This window comes from Passer montanus, unplaced genomic scaffold (genome assembly GCF_014805655.1).
Source record: "Passer montanus isolate IOZ18808 unplaced genomic scaffold, ASM1480565v1 scaffold40, whole genome shotgun sequence".
NCBI lineage: Eukaryota > Metazoa > Chordata > Aves > Passeriformes > Passeridae > Passer > Passer montanus.
Genome location: NW_024368819.1, coordinates 6403618 through 6423730, shown reverse-complemented (window position 1 = coordinate 6423730; position 20113 = coordinate 6403618). Strand labels below are relative to the sequence as shown.

The window sequence follows — 20113 nt, the reverse complement described above, 5'->3', positions numbered from 1 at the left end:
TGAGCATTGCTTTTGACCTTGAGGAGGAAAGATGTAGTAGACTACAATACACACTGGTGTGAGTTTTCCTTCTGTTTAGATATTTTTAATAGAAAAAAACCAACCAAAAACCAATCTGCAAAGTCCGTTGGTTGGTCCATGCTAGGAACAATTTTCTGCATAGATTAGACTATCCTTCTTTTCCTTCCTGCTAGGCACTAAACATATCCACTGTCATAGCATTTACGGAACCTTTGCATTCTCAAGGTATAAGAATATTACTGTCCTTTTTTGTGTCCTGTATCTTGTTTATATGGCTCTCCAAGGGCATAATTATACCAAATAGGGTTCAAATTTATCCATTTGAAAAAATAATCATCTGGAGTGAAATCCTAATGTAATTTCTTTTTCTTGTTGGACCTTAGGAAATATAATGATGTTTGTAGCTAGTAAAATGTGACTGCAGAATATACAGCCTGATTGCTCATATCTAAAGCAATGCTAAAGTTGCTAGAATTTTTTTATCTGAAGCTTTGCTGTCAAACAAATTAACAGATGCCCCAAATATATTTTTCGTTCAACATTAGTATGTTGTATTTAACTACTGACATATGCAATCAAATATTTCTTGTTCATTATATTTACAAAAGTGGGGATTTTATAGGTGCTCAAATTGCCATCCTATGTAGTGGTGCAGATTCCAAAAATATAATTTTGGAATGTTGTCTGCAATGCCAATGATTATGGATGACAGGAGCTGGAAAGAGAGGATGATTTGAAATAATTTACCTCATCATCCTATTTGTTTGTTCCCAAGTTAACCTGTGTTGTTTGTTTAGAACTATCATGTGCTTATGATGTTTTGTATAAACTGGGGATTGTTCTGTGGATTTCATGAGCCCAAGTTAACCTCTGTTGTTTGTTTAGAACTATCACGTGCTTATGATGTTTTGTATAAACTGGGGATTGTTCTGTGGATTTCATGAGTAGAATTTCCCCTGTAGAAACAGTAAAGTCAATAGGCTTGAATTTGATGTGTTGTGTTTTGTTGCTACTTCTTCCTTTACTGTCCAAGAGGAAACCTTTATTGGCTGTCAGGTTTTGTTTGAGTTTTGAACCTAAAGTGAAGTTGTCATGTGTTAAGGTGATGCCCTCAGAGAAATGAAAAGTATTTAATATATTTAAGTATAGAAGAATGGAGTTGTTTCTGTCTGAACTTCAGATTATTCAATTTCAATAAAATGATGATTTATGAAGACTCTGGAGGAGCTCCCCTGTTAGTACGAGAAAAAATAAGCTCTCTGAAATGATAGCATTAAGTCTTTGTCTGGGATGAATCAGATGGGCATTTACAGATACACAGTTTATGGTTCCATTTCAATGCAGTTGCATAAAAATGCATTTAGAGATTTACATACAGTAATTATATGTCATTACACATAACAAAGAGGATTTGTGTATAAAAACAATGAAAAATAAGGAATAGTCTTGGGGGTAGCATTGAGCTAAGGATAATGGTATATCAAAGACAAAAAACTTGTTATTGTAATTGTTATTCAGTATTCTGCAATTCTGAATGCATTTTTAGATTTATTGGAAATTTTATTTCTGTGTATAAAGAGCATATGTACTGTGATAATTGCAAAATAGAAACTTTAAATTTAAATATAGATACAAGGAGATAAACTCCTTTAGCTGGTTGCTGAGCAATTTTTTGCATTAAAGTATTTATATTCACCAGCACAACAGCATTCTGTGCTTATAAGCAATCCTTTGTCACACACATTAAATCAGCTTAAACATCAAATACTACTCCTTGTCCGTTTAACTATGCCTATTTAGAAAACAGTAATGAATTTTAGTTGTTTATTGATTTGAGGGTTTGTGTGTGTATGTGTAGTTATTATATTTTCCTCTTAATTTGTGGTCACTGAAGGATTGGTAAACTATTGAGTGTTGTGATAAGAATAAAAACACTACTAGGAAGAATTTGAGCTCTGTGAAACCTCAGCATCATACATTTGTTAGTGAGGCCATATAGTCAAATCTTCAATTGATTCCTATTTATTTTAAATCTTTGGGGTGGGCATGTACAGCAGAATAGGTATGTATACTTCATTTGAAAATACTTTATCTGTTTGAGCCAACAGGAAATTTTTACATGTTCCTACACTAAGCAGAAAAGCTAAAAGTGGTCATACTGACTGGTTTGTTCTGTTGCCAAGCCATGGTTCTGCTGCTTAATTGTAACTAGAAATTCAGTATTTTTCTTGCCCTCTTGATACTTGTGCTTTTCAGTAAAACATTAAAAAGTGCACTGGTACTGGAAACCACTTAGTCACAAATGTGCTTTATTTTAACTTATAGGGTTCTAACAGAATTATTGTTTAACGTTACAAATCCCATTTCAACCAGATGCTGCCAGTATTACTGCAGATCATCTGTGTTTGAGATTGGTTAGTGAAGGAGTTAATATTTTAAGGACTTTTCTCAAAACTTCTGTTATTTTTGCATCCCTCTAGCCCTTGGATTGCCTTAATCTTTCTTAGGCAATTAAAAAATAATTCCATAAAGTTAATTTAGCTACTTTCCAGGGCAGAGTTTTCTGTACATGCTTTTTTCCAGAAATGTAAAAAGTATCTTTTATGAAACAGTATTCTGTTGAAAAAACATAGATTTAATGAAAGGAAGTTTTTCCACAATAATGTGGCATCTTTCAGGTTTTTCTCTAAGCTGATTATTTTAAATTTTATTTCATTTTGCTTTTTTGGTTACCAGTTGAGTGCTAGGAGAAAATTCCAAAAAAAATCAAATTAAATAAGTGTCATTTGAACATAACTTTTTAGAATAAAAACTTGCATTAGTTATACAGAAACTTAAGTGTTAGATTATTTGGATGAGAATAACGTGGAAAGCAAAGCACATTCTCCCTAATATTATACTGATTTTTTCCTCTTGTTCTTAGTAATTAATTTCATAGAAGTTTTTGCCAATTCTTTGCTGTGTACATAAAAACAAATTAAACACTTTTAAGTTAGCTTTCAGTAATAAAATCATTCAGCAGAGGTTAGCAGATATGTGTACAAGGCAAATGCACATTTTCTCTGTTCTTGCCTTGGTCATACTGGTGGGTTTTTTATGTACTCACCTGATTATTGTGCAGGATATAAAATGTGGAAAAGAAGCTGTGGTAGTGTCTCATTTTACAACAAAGCACCGAATGAGTTAAAAGGTTGCCATTTTGCCCTGGGATGTGTTGAAGAAATAGGAGTTTCATGTTAATTATCTGAATGAATTACTGCAAATCATCAAATAAAGATATACATGGTTACACGAAACATGACTATTGATAAGTAGACATGAGGTAATCCACATGAGTAATTTGGAAATCTTAATGTGTGGTTTTTTGGAAAAGTAAACAACAAAGCTCCTGAAGTATGTTAACTGAAATGGATAATATAAGGAACTAAAAAGGAGGTTTTTTTCTTTTTTTATCTCTAAATCCTCCCCACTATTTTGTGCTTGTTTGTAACGTGAAATAAATTAGAAAATAACCTGGGCTGAATCTGAACTAAGGGTCATGTTTGGAGGCATGACAGAGGAACAGGGCTATCCTCAGGGTGCCTCATGCCTGTGACTTCAGTTAAATAATTTCACCACATCCTGGCAATTTGGCCAATAAGCAGAATATTTTTGGTTCACTGATGGACTGATGTGCAAATTCTTGGGAATTCCACAATTGGTTGCAATTAACATTGCTTAGTTTACAAGTCCATTTTCAGATGATAGCTCGATCATAACAATCACAGTACTTTGCTAGGCTACTAGTTTATCAGTAAGCAAGCTTCAGGAGTAAAACAGTGGCCTTACTGCATAGATTTATCATAAGGAAAAAACTAGAAAACATGAAAATTAATTAGTGCTGCAGTTAACAAGAATCATCTTTCCCTGTTCCCGGTTTCTAGCATGTCTTATGTGCCCAAGTAAGCTCTTCCTGACTTGGATGACAGGAAGAATTCCTATAGGAACTCCAACTTTTTAAAATAGTAGATGGAGGAAGGCAGAAGAGTTGCTTTGACCAATCTTTACCTTCTGTAAGTGATGACTGATGCAGTTCTTTCTCTGTTTCTCTGACAGAAAGTTGTAAGAGTGATCAGGGAGTGCTTCACACCTAGGTTAAGTTCTGAATACTGAGGCTGAAATTGTTTGTTAATTTTTTTGTTAATGGTACCTCATTTTTGGGTTTGACAGAAATCTTGGGCTGGGTTTGATCTGGGTGTCATTACTAATGTCACCTTTCTATCTCACAATTCAGGTATTACTTGGAATCATGGAATGGTTTGGGTTGATAGGGACCTTAAAGGCTGTCCTGTTCTAACTCCCCTGCCATGGGCAGAAACACCTTCCTGTAGTCTGGGTTGCTCAAAGACCCTCCAGCCTGGCCTTGGGCACATCCAGGGAGAGGGCACCAAAAATTTCCAGAGCAATCTGGAACAGGTTGCTGGGAGAAGTTTTTTTTCCAAGAACAAACCTTGCCTTTTGTTCTTACACAGCTGTAAGTGTTGTACAATAATGGATTACTTTGTTATTAAGACCTGCAGCATCATCTTGTTTCATTTAAAAGTCGTATAAGGAAGTTATATTGAATTAAATATTCTGGTTTGTGTAATTCTTTGGTCATCTCCTTTTTTGCATTCTGATATGATGGGAGAGGATGATATTGTTTGTAGGAAAAAAATGTGCGAAAGACTTGGAAAATGACTTTTCCCATGTGAAAATATCCTATTTCTGTGCAGAAAATGTTGCATAACTTTATGTCCTTTCATTTCTTCTCAGCCTGTCTAATCTTCCTGTGTTTCTCTTTCTTTATTTTATTGTTCTTTCCCTAAAGTAAGAAAAAAGATGACTTGTGAAAGTTCTCAACAGTGGTTTTGCTTCAGAATTATTTTGTTAATTTTCCTAGCTGCCCTTGATGCAGTATAATGAACTTTCAAGTATGTTGACAAAAATTACATGTTCTTGACTAAAGTTTTTTTCCCCCCAGATGTTTTATTTTAATCTGTAGTCCTATTAATGGAGCCTAGATTTAGCTTCAGGTGAAAATATAAAGCTTTGGATCTTATGAGAAAGTATTTATTATCTGGAATATTTGGACATTTTGGGTATAAGATTAAAGCTTGCTTAATAGTTATGGTAAGATGTTCTGAAACTATTCTTTACAGCCTTTAATTATAAACATTTGTGCCCTTTATGCATGTATTATTTCGGTTTTTTGTGGTGCTTTAAACATTATAATTAGGCAATGAAAAGGTGAGCATTTAAATTCTGGCACAGGATTGTGAGCTCTGTATCAGTACAAAATTACAAGTGCTTCTTAAATGCAATCTAGGTCTGCTTCTTGTTGTTTTGTGCAGTTGCAATGTTTTTTTGTATCAGTAAAACTGTTGGAAAAATTAAATTTTTCTTCTGTAATTTTACAGCAGGTATACCTTTCATTTTATTTCATGAATACAATTCTTGGGAATTCTTGCTATTCAAAATACAACTTGTCATTGCTCCTGCAGAGGAGTGAAACGTAATTATCTCTCCTTGTCTTCCACCCTTCTGCTCTTCAGCTTTCCTCCCTCCCTATCTGACTTTATACACAGCTCATGCAGCATGCTTGCTTAAATCACTGCTTAGCTGGTGGTGTGGGAGGTGCACACAGAGACAGAGGAGAGGCTCTCCTGGGCTGCTGGTTCTCCTGCAGAGCTGGATGCTGTGGACAAGAAACCTTGTACTCTGCCCTCCATGGGCCACTTGCTAAGGTGAACTAGTGAGAGAACAAGGGCAGTAATCAAACCTGAAAATACTTTTAGGAGTGTTATTAGCCAAGACTTTCAGTTGTCATTGTTCTTTTGCAAAATTAATACTGGTATCTACCACCAGGTAGCACAGAAAAAAAATCCCTTGAAATAAAAAATTAAATAGTATGACAGAATACTAATTGTGGAGAAATGGAGAAAAGGGTGACCTTTCCCACAAAATAAGCTTTTAAGGTTCCAGTGTTTGCCTAAGCAATTCCTTAAGGTGTTTGATTTAGCAGCTATCTGGTATGGCTTCTAAAAAATAAACTCAAGCACCATTGTCCTGTGCTAGGAATACCTTACTTGTGTTTGTCTTAAGGTGAAACTAAAATAGGTATTTGACTGAAGTTTGGTGAGACAGGGGAGAGATAGCTCTCAGAACTAGGACATACATCAGTTAACAGATTTAGTGATTATAGTTTGGAAAAGGGCACTTGAGTGTCCACAGAATAGAGAATGTTGTGATTGTGTTCCTTTAATTAATTCCAGATTCTCAGAATGTAGAGGACAGTATAGAAGCCTTTGGGTGCCTCTTAATTTAAGACTGAGAAGTCCTGAAAGAGTCAGTGCAGAGGTTCTTGCTCACAAAGGGTAGGATTAGTTGGTGTTTGGTTGTGCAAGCATTCACACTGCCTTCATTTTTGCTTTTGTCGTTGCCTCTCTTCCTATTGTAGTTTTTTTTTTGGAGGATATTTTTTTAGATTGTTTCTTTCTGCTTCCTTTCCTTTGAAATCACTAGGGAAAACAAAACCAGATTACAACATGACAGAAATTTGTCAGGCATTAAACACAAACCATGAGGAAATTATGCTTTTTAATGCTTTGGGAGATCTTTGAGAGGAAAGAATAATACCACTGGGGCTTTTTCACCAGTCTACAAATATCTATAGACAAATATATTTTTTCAGAGAAGATGGATTGTATTTGCAGTGTCAATAAAATTAGCAAGGGAGCTTTCCTGCTGTCTCACTTTTCAGAAATGGTATATTCTGTCTAAAACCATACTGGAAAGAGTCCAGGCAGTCTGTAAAGTATTAAGAGATACCAAAATTGTACTGGCTACATGTCTTCTATTGGACTTCCCTGAAAATCAGTGGTTGGAGACTGGCACTGAGTTCCTGGCATCAGTGCAGTGTGTTCCAAGTGATAACTTAAAATTATTTTAGGAAGGCTGCTTACATAGATTATTCCATAGTCCCTATACATCTACTCAAGTCAAAAATTCTTCCTGTCATTGTCATGTCATGGCAAGTTCTAGATTAATTGATGTTCTTCAGATTCTTAGTAAATTCAGCATTTTTCATCTGGAAGTGCTGTTAATGTGAGCATCAGGGCACCCTGCATATGAAAAGGGGCCAAGAGAAAGCTGGATTTGTTTAGCCTTAGGAGTAGGATCCCTGCAGCTGTCTACAGCTACCCAGTATGCAAGTGTGGAAAAGGCTGAGCCAGTCAGCCCATTATCAAATTCTTCATTTTCCTTTGATTCTGAGTAGCCACTTTAATTTGTGCAGTTTGGCCTATGTGCCATATGAGTACATATAAACATAGCAGTGCATAGCTGAGAAGGAGGAAGTGGTTTTGAAGGCCACTTTTTATGTTGAAAATAGTTGAAGGTAATTTGTACAGCCCTCAGTTCATCAAATAAGTCCTCCAGCCACATAGTTGACTTTCAGAATAGGAAACAGCCTTCATGCTTGAGACCACTGTTAAAAATTTTACTGTCTTCGGATGTCTTTAAAAGTGAAGTAATGACAAAATGTTCTTTTACTCTGCAGTGCTTGCTCTCCCAGCCAAAGTTCTGGGCCATTCAGACATCAGCCTTGCTCCTTCGGACCAAACTGGAGAAAGGAAGCACTCGCAGAATGGAACGGGCAATGAAGCAGACTCAGGTAAGACTTCTGAGCTGCCATATTGTGATATATGTATGTGTGTATGCATATATATATATATATAATCAAATTCAAACCAGAAGGAGTTAGGAGGTTTTGAAGTTCTTCCCTGCAAACTGTATGAGATAATTTTCTAATTATATCTCTAAATTAGATGCATAAAGCACAAATCCTTCTGTGTCTGCTAGTCGTGAGATAAGCTTATATGTACAAGTAATGAATCATCACTTTCAACAGCATGACAAGTTTTGGAAGATGGAAATTAAAATCTATTTTTGTACTTGTTGGTTGTGACTTAGGATCTGAGAAGTACATGTAGATGTTTCTGAACATGAAGCTGCCACTGCTATTAAAATTTTCAATTATTTTTTTCTCAAGTAAGTCAGCTCTATAAAACACTGAAACTTTTAAATAGTCGTTGGTATTGTGAGAACAAGAAAACACATTCATGAATAAAGCAGCAATTTCAATTTACCATTTTGATGTGATAGCTGGTGATTACTATTTTTATTGCAAGTTGGAGGCAGTAAATATTTAAATAATCTCAGTCCAAACAAAGATAAGTTTTTCTCAAATACAAAAAAGAAATGTTAAAATCCTGAAATGTGTCATCCAGTAGGATTTTTTTTTAAATAAATTTTTCAAAAGAAAGGTCTATAGTACTTATAAATATTCTTTTAGATTCTTTTTCACCTTCATACTACAGTTATGTTAGCCCTTTGTCATCTTTGTACAGCTAAGTCTTGTTGTCACACATGAGCAGCAGGCATTTGTCTACGTCTATCGGTCAACACTCCTGCTGACTAAAACAGCCAGAAATGTAAAAAAATTATCATTATGGCACTATGTATTTAAATCCTGAAAAACTGATGTTTCATTTAAAATCATTATGATGCATGAGTCTTTGAAGGAGGACATTTTGGATGTGCTGCTGCATTTTTCTTTTGCTGACGAAGACATGGAGTTGCTGTAGAGGAATTTCCTGTGGTCATTCATTAGGAGACTGTCAGGGAAGCCAGGATACCAAATCTGGGAGATGTAGAATGTGACGGCACTTGGGAAGTGATCTCAGGATCCTTGATGCCCTAAGCCATAAAAGAGTTGGAGTGCCTCCAACATTTTTGTCTAGCTTGATTAAACCTGAGTACTGGAAATTGTTATGTTAGACAGTTTGACAGTCTCATGACAGAAGTCTTCATGAGGGGGTTCTGTTAGCAAGTTCATTTATCTGACTTCTTGTGCTGCAACTGCAGTAATGCAAAGGATTTGATTAGCATGGGCTGTGACATTTTGGGAGATGACCCCACAGTAGACACAGAATCTGTGGTTTTAAATATTTCCTTTAATCTTAATGTGTTTATGTTTACTTCCATTGAGCATTCTGGTCATTTGGATGTAATTACGTATGTGTGTTGATCTGATGGTAACAAGCTCAGTTTCCAAAAACAGTTAAAAGTTGTTTAATGATTTATATGTGTTAAATTAATAAAATAACTTGAATAACTTTCCAGTTAAGATTTTCATTCCTGAGTTCTATTGGATCAGAAATTTTTTAATATCAGTGTTTCTAACAGTGCTAAGAAGGAATCACAGAAGCTACCATGAATGGTGTTATTTTCATACATAGTACAAGTAATTTTTTATAAATCATCTTCATGAAGATGCTGATGTATAATTTTCATTAGGATGCCAAAGAATGAGTGAATTCTGCAGCTATTTATCAGTAGAAAATGGATTTCAAACCCACAGAATTTTTATACAAATGGATTTAATGGGTTCTTGTTTTACAATTTCATTGTTTACTAGTTCAGAGTGCTGTAGAAAGATTAGTTATGCTAGATTAAGGGTGGAGGCGTAAATGTAATTCTTTGCAATATATCTTTTAAAGGAATTATAAAAATTCTTGTAAAACAGCTTGAATAAAACATGGTAAATCTTCTACATTCCTTTAGGGCTGTCTGAAAAGTGCATGAGCCATAATAGGCTCTAACTTAGTGATGTTGGGACTCTGCTGTCTTATTCTACTCTAATTTTTCTTCCTTTCCTCATTTCCACCCTCACCTGCTCATTGTACTGGGTCTGCAGCTGATAAACATATTTTTAGTATATGGCATGTGCTGCTTTTCAGCCCTAAAGCGAACCTGGCTACATTGTTGGTTTGTCAAAGAAAGCATTTTTCAACTACCTTTTTTTGTGGGACAGGCTATGTCTGTTTACAATATTTTGCTTGAAAATATTTGCATCTCTTTTTTAAATGAGAGCAGATTGGTTAAACTCTACTGGCTAAAATAGTAACTATATCCCTATGTTGTCCCAAACAGTTTTCATAAATTTGCTGAAGTCTTGTTTTGTTGTTTGTTTTTTTTTCTAATTGGGAAACTTCAAGAGGAATTGGAATGATAATTTCAAAACCTTTTTCTGATTTTTTAAAAAATTTGAACTACTAATAATGAAGTCTTTGGTGTGATTTTTGAAATGATCATTTTGGGTACTCTGGAATGTACTTCAGCCTAGTAGCTAACTGCAAGTGAGGAGATGATACTTTTTCTGGATGCTGCGGATTGTCTCTGTTCAGTTTTTGCTTAAATGGGGTTTGGATCTGCAAAACTAAGGTTAAAGATTTCTAAAACCAGTAATTTTTTCAACCATTTTTCTAAGAAAAGGAAACAGCGTTTGAAAACATAACCAGTTATTTTACATTCCACTCGAATATTTAATCATGACGAGTATAACATACAGGGAAATGCAGATCAAGGTACTGCCAACTAAAATGTGTCTCTGGATGCATTATGATATTTTTAAGTTTGTGTGATTGTTTTTCTTCCATTGAGGTGAAGGTCCAGGAGGGTGAGAAGTACTAGGGTGGAAACAAAAATGGGAAGGAGAAAACAGGAACAAATGGGGATAGGTTTTTGATAAAACCAGAAACCTGCTCTTGCTTTATCAGTTTGGAGATCTTCACCTACCTTTTATTGTAAGAAAGTAATTCAGAAACTATTAATAATAAAAGACAGGTTGAACTAAGCTGTTAAGCCACAAATTACTGCTGAAAGTGCAGTCAGAGCTCAAGTAACAGGACAGGAGAGAAAAAGGAAATTTTAGTGATCTAGGAGCTATGAAAAAATGAGAAAAGTGGGGGATGATGTTAAAAAAAAACAAACAACCAAACAAAAGAAAAACAAAATCCACCCACAACGAAATCAGTTCAAAATACATGGAATATAATCCCACTGTAGCTTCTTGATATATGAAATTGGGTTTACTCTTCCATTTCAGTGGATTGAAAGTATTTTTAAGAGTGAAGCAAAATGAATTAAAATGGTGGGATAGAAACAAGACCATCCTTTATTTACTTGCTGTTTATGGCAGCAGTGAAAGAGGTGCCTGGTACTCCAGCAGCCTGCTGAGATTTATCCTATCTGGGATATCCCAGGTGTATCCTACCCTAACCTGAGTGGCTGCACTGGCTACCTCTACATTTGCAGTTTTTATCAGCTTGTTATGGGCCCCTTTTCTGGCTGGGTTCTCTGCTGCTCGTTACACCTGGTGACAGCATGCCTGCAAGCCGATGGCTTGGCTTTCCTAGCACGTCGTACAACATACGCTGTGCTTCATACGCTTCCCTCCTGCTTGCTTTTCTTGGCAGTAGAGGAATTTGCCTGTTGGGGCAGAGAAATGTGTCTTGAAAAGGGTGTTTTAATAAGACTTCAGGAGAGCTGGGAGCAGACTAGCAATATTATAGGCTAATCGTTATGCCTAAGATTGAAAGGTCACATGAGATCTTGTTTTATTTCCTTAGTCATACACAGATGTATGTGGTTGGGAATTCTGTCAACTGCCCTTTAATTTGCACTTAAATAATACTTCAGAGTGTCATTTTCGCCAGCAACTAATGTTCTTCTGTGTGTATAAAAAAGGGAATTTTTTTGTTAAAATTGTTCTTACTAAAGAAATGTGCTAGTTAATGTTCAGTTCTTTCAAATCTAAAAAAAATTATGTACCTCAGTAAAAAGGAAAAGCTGATAGAGATCGAACAGAAGGCTGATAGAGATCTAGCGGAACTGGTGTCTTGAGCTTTATGAGCTTGAACACAACTTTGCTGTATTGTTAATTTCACATAGATGGGCTTTAAATGGTTATGCAAGAAAGTTATGACATTTATCACAGAAATATATCCTTTTTGTTTTCAATAGTAAACGGTCACTTCCTTGCCAAATTGCTTGCTCTGCCTTTTGTTATTTGGTGGGGGTTCTACATTGGACAAATTCAGCATTTAAGGGAAGAGTTCAAAAAGGAGAGGGAAGCAGTCTTCTTCCCAAAAGGTTCATCTAGAGAGGTTTGAGGCAAACAGATTTTTTCCTGTTCTTTTGCTTCTCAAGTCATGTATCTTTCTGGTCAGGCCTCTCAAACCACAGTTGGAGTAATGGAGAGAGACATGTAGCATAACCAAGGGAATGACAGCACCTGTCTGTTCAGCAAAACTATTAGATCTCTGTACTAGGAGTTACTGTTTCTGTTCTTTAACCTGCTCTTGAACTCTAGGGGTACATTAAATAAGATTTTAATAGTTGCTTTTATTTGTGGGTGGAATGGGGGAGGGGAGGAAGGAGGAGAAAATTAATTTTAGTAAATTTGTTTCACATCAAGTTGAAAGTTTTAGTGGAAAGTTACTGGGATCTGAGATGTACTGGAGAACTGAGAGAGATATAAATAATTTCCTTCAGGAGGGTAATAAGTGGATCACAGCCCTGTTCTATCCTGTAGAGATCCTGCACTGATATCCCAGTAGTTCCTAACTATTATGAATTGCATTTATTATTAGAACACATGTTCCAAAAAGTATTTTAGAAGATGAGAAAAGCCAGGTGTCTTATAAAACCATTCCTTACTGAATTCTGTACAAGATCACAAGGTCTCCAGAACACTAGAAATAAACCTTATTACCTCAGAAAGCAATCTCAAAAGAGAGTGACCTCTTGGTGATGGTTATGATTGCAGTCTCAAGGCATACATTTCCAGAATGTATTTAATTTTACTTAAACAGGTGACATATTTGACAGAAGATGTTACATGACACAACTGAGTCTGGGAATACACCGAACTCATTAGCACACTTCAAAATAATTAATGGGGTGATGCTTGACTCCTTCTGGTTTTTTTCTACTATGTGATTATGGGTTGGAAGGGACAGGGAGGAAGGGGAATTAGAGATCCAGTCTGCCAAGAGTTATTCGGGAATAATTGAAGTGCTTTTGTACCACTAGAAAAAAAAAAAGAGAATATTGAGTAGTTTAATTTTCCAGGTAATGATTTCCACCTAAGTTTTCTACTGCACTCTTGGTGTTGCCAGTTTGGGTCAGTGCTATTAGCTGGTATGGGGGAAAGAATGAAACCATTCTTTCTATGCTAAAGTTTGTTCATATTTTCTCAACTATTCTTGACAATTATGTTCAACATCTGAGCTGTTCCGCTTCCAGTGTCAATGCAATTTCTTAAAGAAGCCAAAAATATGAAGCCTCCATTTTTTTCCCAAATGTTTCCCATGGAGCCTTAGTTCTGAAGACTTTTCTCCCTTTAGACTCTCTTCACTCAGTGTTGTGACATTTGGAAAAGTGGTGATAGGAGAATCCTTAAGCCATTTTGAATAGTAATACTGCACTTCTTTTATAGATAAAGTGATGACAGGAAGTTTTTTTGCTCTGGAAGGCATAAACATTATAAACTCCACTTGAACAAATTGAACAATTAAAATAATTAGTTCCACAGACCAGATGGCAACAAGGAGACACTATTCTTGTCTATTGCTAAATTGAATGGATGAAGACATACAGCTGTTGCTACATTTGAATAGATGAATCTTTACGGTTTTATCTCATAAGTGTCATTACATGTACCTCAAGGTAAGCTAACAAACAATATTTTGAAATAGCCCTGTGCTGCTAGACAGTCACACTGTCCAGCACACATGCCAGTTACTACAAACCAGACTCTGCCATATCTCAAGGCAGTTGTCTGCTTCTTCTATATTGTAATTTAACTTGAATTTGAAGGTGGTAGTTGTTCTTTTTTTTTCTTTATTCCTGTCCTTCTTCCTTTAGTGAAAAACAGAAGGCAGAGCTCATGCAAGAGGTCTTTGTATCTGTTTTTCAGCACCGTCTGCTGTTTTGTCTTCCTCCAGATCAAACTGATTTGGGAGCTATAAAAGCAGTGTAACCACAACAGCTTGGAACTTACCCCACACATACTAGTTTGAACCATACGCAGTTCCTCTGTGGGTTTTCCACCCTGTGCGAAGTGTTTTTTACCTGCTGTTCACCAGTGGCAGTACAACAAGTGGTCTGGTTTTAAATCCACCCTTCATTAAGTAAACTTTTAAATCTAGCTTCTTCTACAGACTTCAGAGGAAATTCTGCTTACGTCTTTCGATAAATCATAAAAGTAACATAGTTGACAGGTGAAGCAACATTTTCTTTGAAAACAAAAACATTCAAGAAGGTACACTTGCTTGATAAGGAAAATGCAATAACTATAAAATTATATTTCATGTAAGTAACATAAGTAAAAACAAGTGTAAATGGCATAAAGAAGATAAAATACACCTAGTACTTTTCTGAAGATTTTGTGCTGGAAGTGGAGGCTTAAGTCTTTAACAGGTTTTAACATTGAAACCCATATCCTAAGCACTGGCACTCAGTAACTTTGCGTTCAATGTTTGTACAGAAATAACACTAATCTCATAATTTTAGAAGTTGGTAATGCTGCTGTGCTGTTGGAGACCTTATGTGTTTTGCCATGTTTCTTTAGGTGGTAGTGTTTGACTGCAGCAAAACATTGCAAAGGGCGCTTGCATTGGGATGCTCTAAATTGCCTGGTACGCTGCTTGGCTCTGTGTTTCAAACAAAAAGGAAATCTTACGTCAGATGGTCATGAATCCAGTTATCTTCCACTCATGACCTTGACCTCTTTTGTGCTAATTTTGATATCAAAATGCTTTGTATTTCATTTGGGATTGTTCGACTCATTTCCTCTTATGTGCTTTTCTTCCCCACCCACTGCAAGAGCCCTATTATAAAGAAATTTAAGCTTTTTTTAGCAAAATGTCTGTGAGCAACTGAAGTGAATATTGTTTCTTAGTTGGCTAGTATTGTTTTCAAAGTGAAATGCACATTGGCAGGGCCTGATATAATGAACCAAAACATGCACATTAAGAATCTGCTATGTGACTTGGTTTAGAAAAAATTCTGATATGCACAGTTCCAGCATGCTAATTAACTCCTGTCCCAGCATGCTTCCTTAAAACTGTCAACATCATTTTGCATCTTAGAAGTTCACCTGGAGTAGGCAAAAACTAAGTACTATTGGTTGTCCAGTGCCTGAAGTTCTTCTGTGTAAATGCCTTACAAAATTTTGGCCTTCTCTTTTTCCTGCCATTAAAGTAATTATATAGGTGAAATGGATACATTATGTTCAAGAGGTAGTCTCTTCCTCAATAATTTTTAAATTCGAAGTAATGGTGATATGAATAAAACTTCAGATGTTGAGATTACTTAAACATGTAGGGGATACTTAAGGAATAAGTTAAAGTGAAGAATGAATTTGTTTGCGTGGAGATGAAGTAATAGTGGGTGGGAAAGAATGAATTACCAGAATATCATAAAGAAAACCAATTGGGAAGTCCTGTATAGGCAGTAGTTTTCCAGCCTTCCACCATATAAAATAGAAAAATTAAACAGTTTTAACTGGTATACAAAAAATAGACTGAAAGACCTAAACTAGACTGAAAGACCTTAGATAAAAGGTCTACTAGAGATGGACAGTTAAACAAGTGTAATTTTTCTAAATGCTCATTTTTGGAAAGAAGATTAGCAAGAAGTGATAAATTATTTTTTTCTTATAGACTTAATAAATGTAGAATAATTGTTTAAAATTGGTAATTTAAGGGAATTGTTAAATGTTGAATGGTTAAATATGTTAATATCTTTATACATTGAATATCTGTATTGATGATACAGGCACTACCTGTAGAACAATAAAGTTCAAAGTCCAAGTGTTAACATGGTTCTAACTGGGGTAAGAAACACTGATCTTTCAATGAAGGTTTATATATTTCATTACTAAATGTTTTAAATTGCACTTACAATCAGTAATCTCAACTAATATACCAGCAGGATATGTTGTGATGCTGCAGTTAAAGGACAATATTATGTATGATCTGGTAAAAATCACTGATGAAGTATCTGGAATTGAGAGGGCAAACCAGCCTTCAGAAGCTGCCAGGCAGGTGCAAAGGTGTGTTTTCTTTCATAGCTTAAGACCTAATTATTCAGAATTTAGAAACTCCTTGGAAGCTGATAGGACAAAAAGGTATGTTTTTTGTGTTTGTCCTATACAATTGGGACTGAAACCCTAATATATATCAATTTTAATGCATAAATAGAACCTGTGCATTTCTAAGATATCTGTAAGAAAAGAGAAAATTTGAAATGCAAAACTCATTTTGATAGTTGTTTTTTCATTACAAGGCATGTAATTTGGTTTAATTTGGATCATAATGTACATTTACTTTATTTGCTAATCACACTTCCATTTTCATTTAAGAGTTTAAAAAGTCTTTAAGGGACAAGTTGACTTCTTATTTTAGGACATGAAAAATGTTATTTATCAAACTCCAACATTTAAATTTTAAAAAACAAAACAGGAATAAATTCTCTACTAAAGATAGGTTGTCTTAAACATATTTACACTGAATCCTTCTGGATTAAAAAATAAAAAAGATGACATAGAAATAAGGCTATGTGTCATTGAAGGACAGTCTGATTCTCACTGCTAATGAAGATTCACCTTTTAAAAGAAGAGAAAAAAAGATGCAAATAAAAAAAAATCAGCAAAACCCAGATAAATGAAAGAAACAAAACCCCAGCAATATTATTTGCTTATTATTTTTAATTCAAAATGCGTAAATTTGTGATAGTTCTCTCTGGCTCAATCATTTTTCACTTTCAGTGACACAAATCTGTATCCTTATTTTGTTTGATTAGGGTAGTAGTCTATTGAAAACATGGAAGCTATTGCATGAAATGGCTTTTAAAAATCCAATTGAGATAGATTAATTTTGCATTTTTTCAGTTCTTAATCATTTTCCAGAAAAATAAAAATATATGCAGCAAAAATATAAAATTATGATAGTTTTGGAGTTACACTTCAGTAGTGGTAATCAGCTTATTACAGGGAAGAAGTTAAATCAGGTAAATAAATTAAAGCAGTTCTCTTTGTCCTCTCTGTTTTCTGTGCAGAATCTTGCTGTGCAAAGCCTGCCAAATGCATGAGTTTTTCAATGCAATGAAAAGGCACTAAATGTATTGATTATTGTAGTTCCAGAAGTTCCAGGACCATGGTGAACAGTACTAAAAGACAGAGAATGAATTCAGTCTTTAATTCAGAGTCATGCATATAGTAGATAGTGCCTTCTTCTTTAATGAAATGAAGATGTACAAAAACAACTGGGAAATTACATGATAACAATGAGGTAAATGTTTTTGATAAAAGTGTTTGTGTCTGTGTGTCTTTTAATATTGTGAAAGTGATCCAGCATTGTTCTGAAAAATTCTTTTATTAGAAGGTATTTTAGAGCTGCTTTACCCTTTACAAGAAATGAGACTGAAGACTGCTTTTAGTTCTAAAAGTATCAATAGAGAATGAATATGGAAATACTGGTTCTGTAATATTCATAATAGTTGGAATAGGTAATAGGTCAAAGACAACTTAGTAAGTCCCAATAACTGGTGGTCCTTGGTCCTCCCCATATATATTCATTCAGAAAAAAAAGACTGAATGGTCTGTCAGTAGGGCTTTTCTTTTCCTCTGATACAAAATAAATATTTTACTTCCTCAGGTCAGCATACAAGCTGTGATTTTAAGGGAGGCCAATGCATTTAGTTCCAAAGGACATTTTCAGTGGGAAATCTGATAAAAACTGGAAAGAATTACTCTCAGGTGTTTAGGGGCAAGTGTTTGTAGAGCCAAATAGAGGTAGAGTTTCAGCACAGTACATTGGAAATATTTTACTTTTATTATAGAGGTCAACACCAAGGATATTTAAGGAGAATTCTTTGGAAAATTTGTTTCTTGTACATTATTAAGAGTAAGATTTCAGCAGATCAGTTTTCTGCAGCAGAACTTTGAAGTATAAGCTGTAGAGATTTGTAATATTTACCTAGAGAATATGAATTCACAGAAAGTGGGAAGAAGGGATTTGTAAAAAAGGTCATTACACTTGTGACAAATCCCTGTGAGATAAGTACAGAAATAGGGATGGAAAATAATGCTTGGGGAAAAGATATAATAGAAAAGAATGAACTATTGTGTAATTAACAAGGGAAAATGTTATTTTTCTTAGATTTTTAGATTAAATTATTGTACCATTTACAAAAATAAGAACTAGTTTCATGTGGAATGAAAATGCTGATGCATTTAAATTAGTTTGTAATTGTGATGGAGTAGTGGAGAGCGAGCACTGCTTTTTCTAAAAGATGTTTCCATTGAAAGAATTTCCATCACGCCAAGGGCTTTGCTTTCTGGTAAGTTACAAGGAGGGTTGGGTTGTTAAAAAGCCCTGCTTAATATGGTGACTGCTGTGGTTTCTAAATGTTTGGAGATAGAAAATTTGGAGAATCTAGTATGTAAAGAATCAATTGATTGGAGAGGCAAACTTCGTGTGCTAGATGTAGCTTCTAACCAGAGAACTGATTTTTCTGGCCTAATTCAACTCATTTAGTTCCTCTTACGGCTTTAGTTATGAATTGAGGAATATATTTCTCTTCTGAAATTTCCAAACTGATTTAGTGACCATTGATTCAAATAATCACTGGGACTGGTGTGTGGAGAGTTTTATAATCACAGAATCATGGAATATGCTGAGTTGGAAGGGACCCACAAGGATCATCAAGCCATGCACAGGGCCATCCCCAAGAGTCATACCACATGTGCCTGAGAGCATTGTCCAAATGCTTCTTGAATCCTGCCAGGCTTGGTGCTGAGACCAGTTCCCTGGGGGACCCAGTCTGGTGTCCAGCCTCCCTCTGAGTACAATATGATAATGGTTCTTTTCAATATTTCCATTTACTTTTGCAGTTAGCCCAGTTTTTTTAATAGTATTGCTTTCTGACTGAATATTTTAAATGATGGCACTGTGGTTTTGTGGTAAGATAGGAATTTTGACAAATGTAGAGATATTTTTGTAAGTAATATGACTTTCCATGCCAGAACTAGATTTTTAAATGGCATAAATATTTTTGTTTGTAGCTGTTATGCACATTGCTGTGCTATACCTGCCCATTTTTCCAGATACATATCTGGGAAAACATTGAAGTTGCCTAGAAAGAGAAATATGTAGTAAATGATTTTAACACAGAGCACTTCTGCTTTCTTTCTGTTTTCCCCTGCGTGAAATGCACATGAGCCGAGGTCATTAATAATGTTGCAGGTTCAGATACTTAGAAGGTCAAAAATGCCAAATTATAGTGCAATCTTTAACTATTTCAGGAGCTCCCAAGCTCCATTTTGCCCTTTCTCTGGTGTGAAATCTGCCTTCTTTCCTCTGGCTCTCCATTAAGGGTGCGGGCTGAGGGTTGAATGAAGCCCAGCAGACTCCTGAGCTCAAGTTCTTCTCTCCCCTGGAAAAAAAATGGTAGCAGGAGGTAGGTGGTGGTAGCTGCTGGTGAAAGAGTTAATTTGCCCTTCAGTACTCTCTCTCTGGCTCAGGTTAGAGTATCTCAAGTAAAACAGGGTTAGCTGAAAGTATAGGGCGTCTGTTCCTTTGGCAGCAGCATGCTACTCTTTCCCGCAGATCCGCAAAAAAATTGCCTCCAGTGCAGGAGTGGTACCTTGGACTTGGTGGTACCATCAGTCCACACTGATGGTGCTCAAGCAACTGAAGACTGTTAACAGAGTGAAGGATGTACCTGTTATCCTGGCTGTCCCTCAGTGTCTATAGTACATGGTTTTGTTGGGCAAGGTTTTTTGTATGGTAAGTCCAGTGAAGTAGCAGAAGATTCTTTGTTGTCTTGTCTCTGTCCATCAGTCAGTTTGGTGTGAGTGACCAACACAGACCATAAAACTTTATCCAGCTGACTGAAACTTTTTCGTTTGGTCTAGTTTTTTTGATTGGTTGTGTGCCAAATATAATTGTGGAAAGAACTGTGTTTTTGTGGATTCCTCCTTCTTTAATAAAGAGCAGAGTCTTTAGGGGAGCTTGATAACACTTGTATTTGAATGTGTCATACAATCAGACATGGAACATTTAATGCATTTAGAGTGTTTTTATTTTCACTGGAAATTGAATTGATTTCAAACCTGTTGTTACTGAAGATGTTTATTTTTCCTCTTTGGTGAGTAGATCAG

The 20113-nt window shown here is 35.5% G+C and overlaps 1 protein-coding gene across 1 annotated transcript in view; it reads left to right on the top strand.

Annotated features, from left to right (window-relative positions):
• Positions 1-20113, top strand: part of TTC27 (tetratricopeptide repeat domain 27) — a 113859-nt gene that overhangs the window by 51527 nt on the left and 42219 nt on the right. Inside the window, exon 10 of the mRNA XM_039719026.1 lies at positions 7601-7714. Within this exon, the coding sequence (XP_039574960.1) occupies positions 7601-7714 (114 nt within the window). The remainder of the gene's footprint in view (positions 1-7600; positions 7715-20113) is intronic.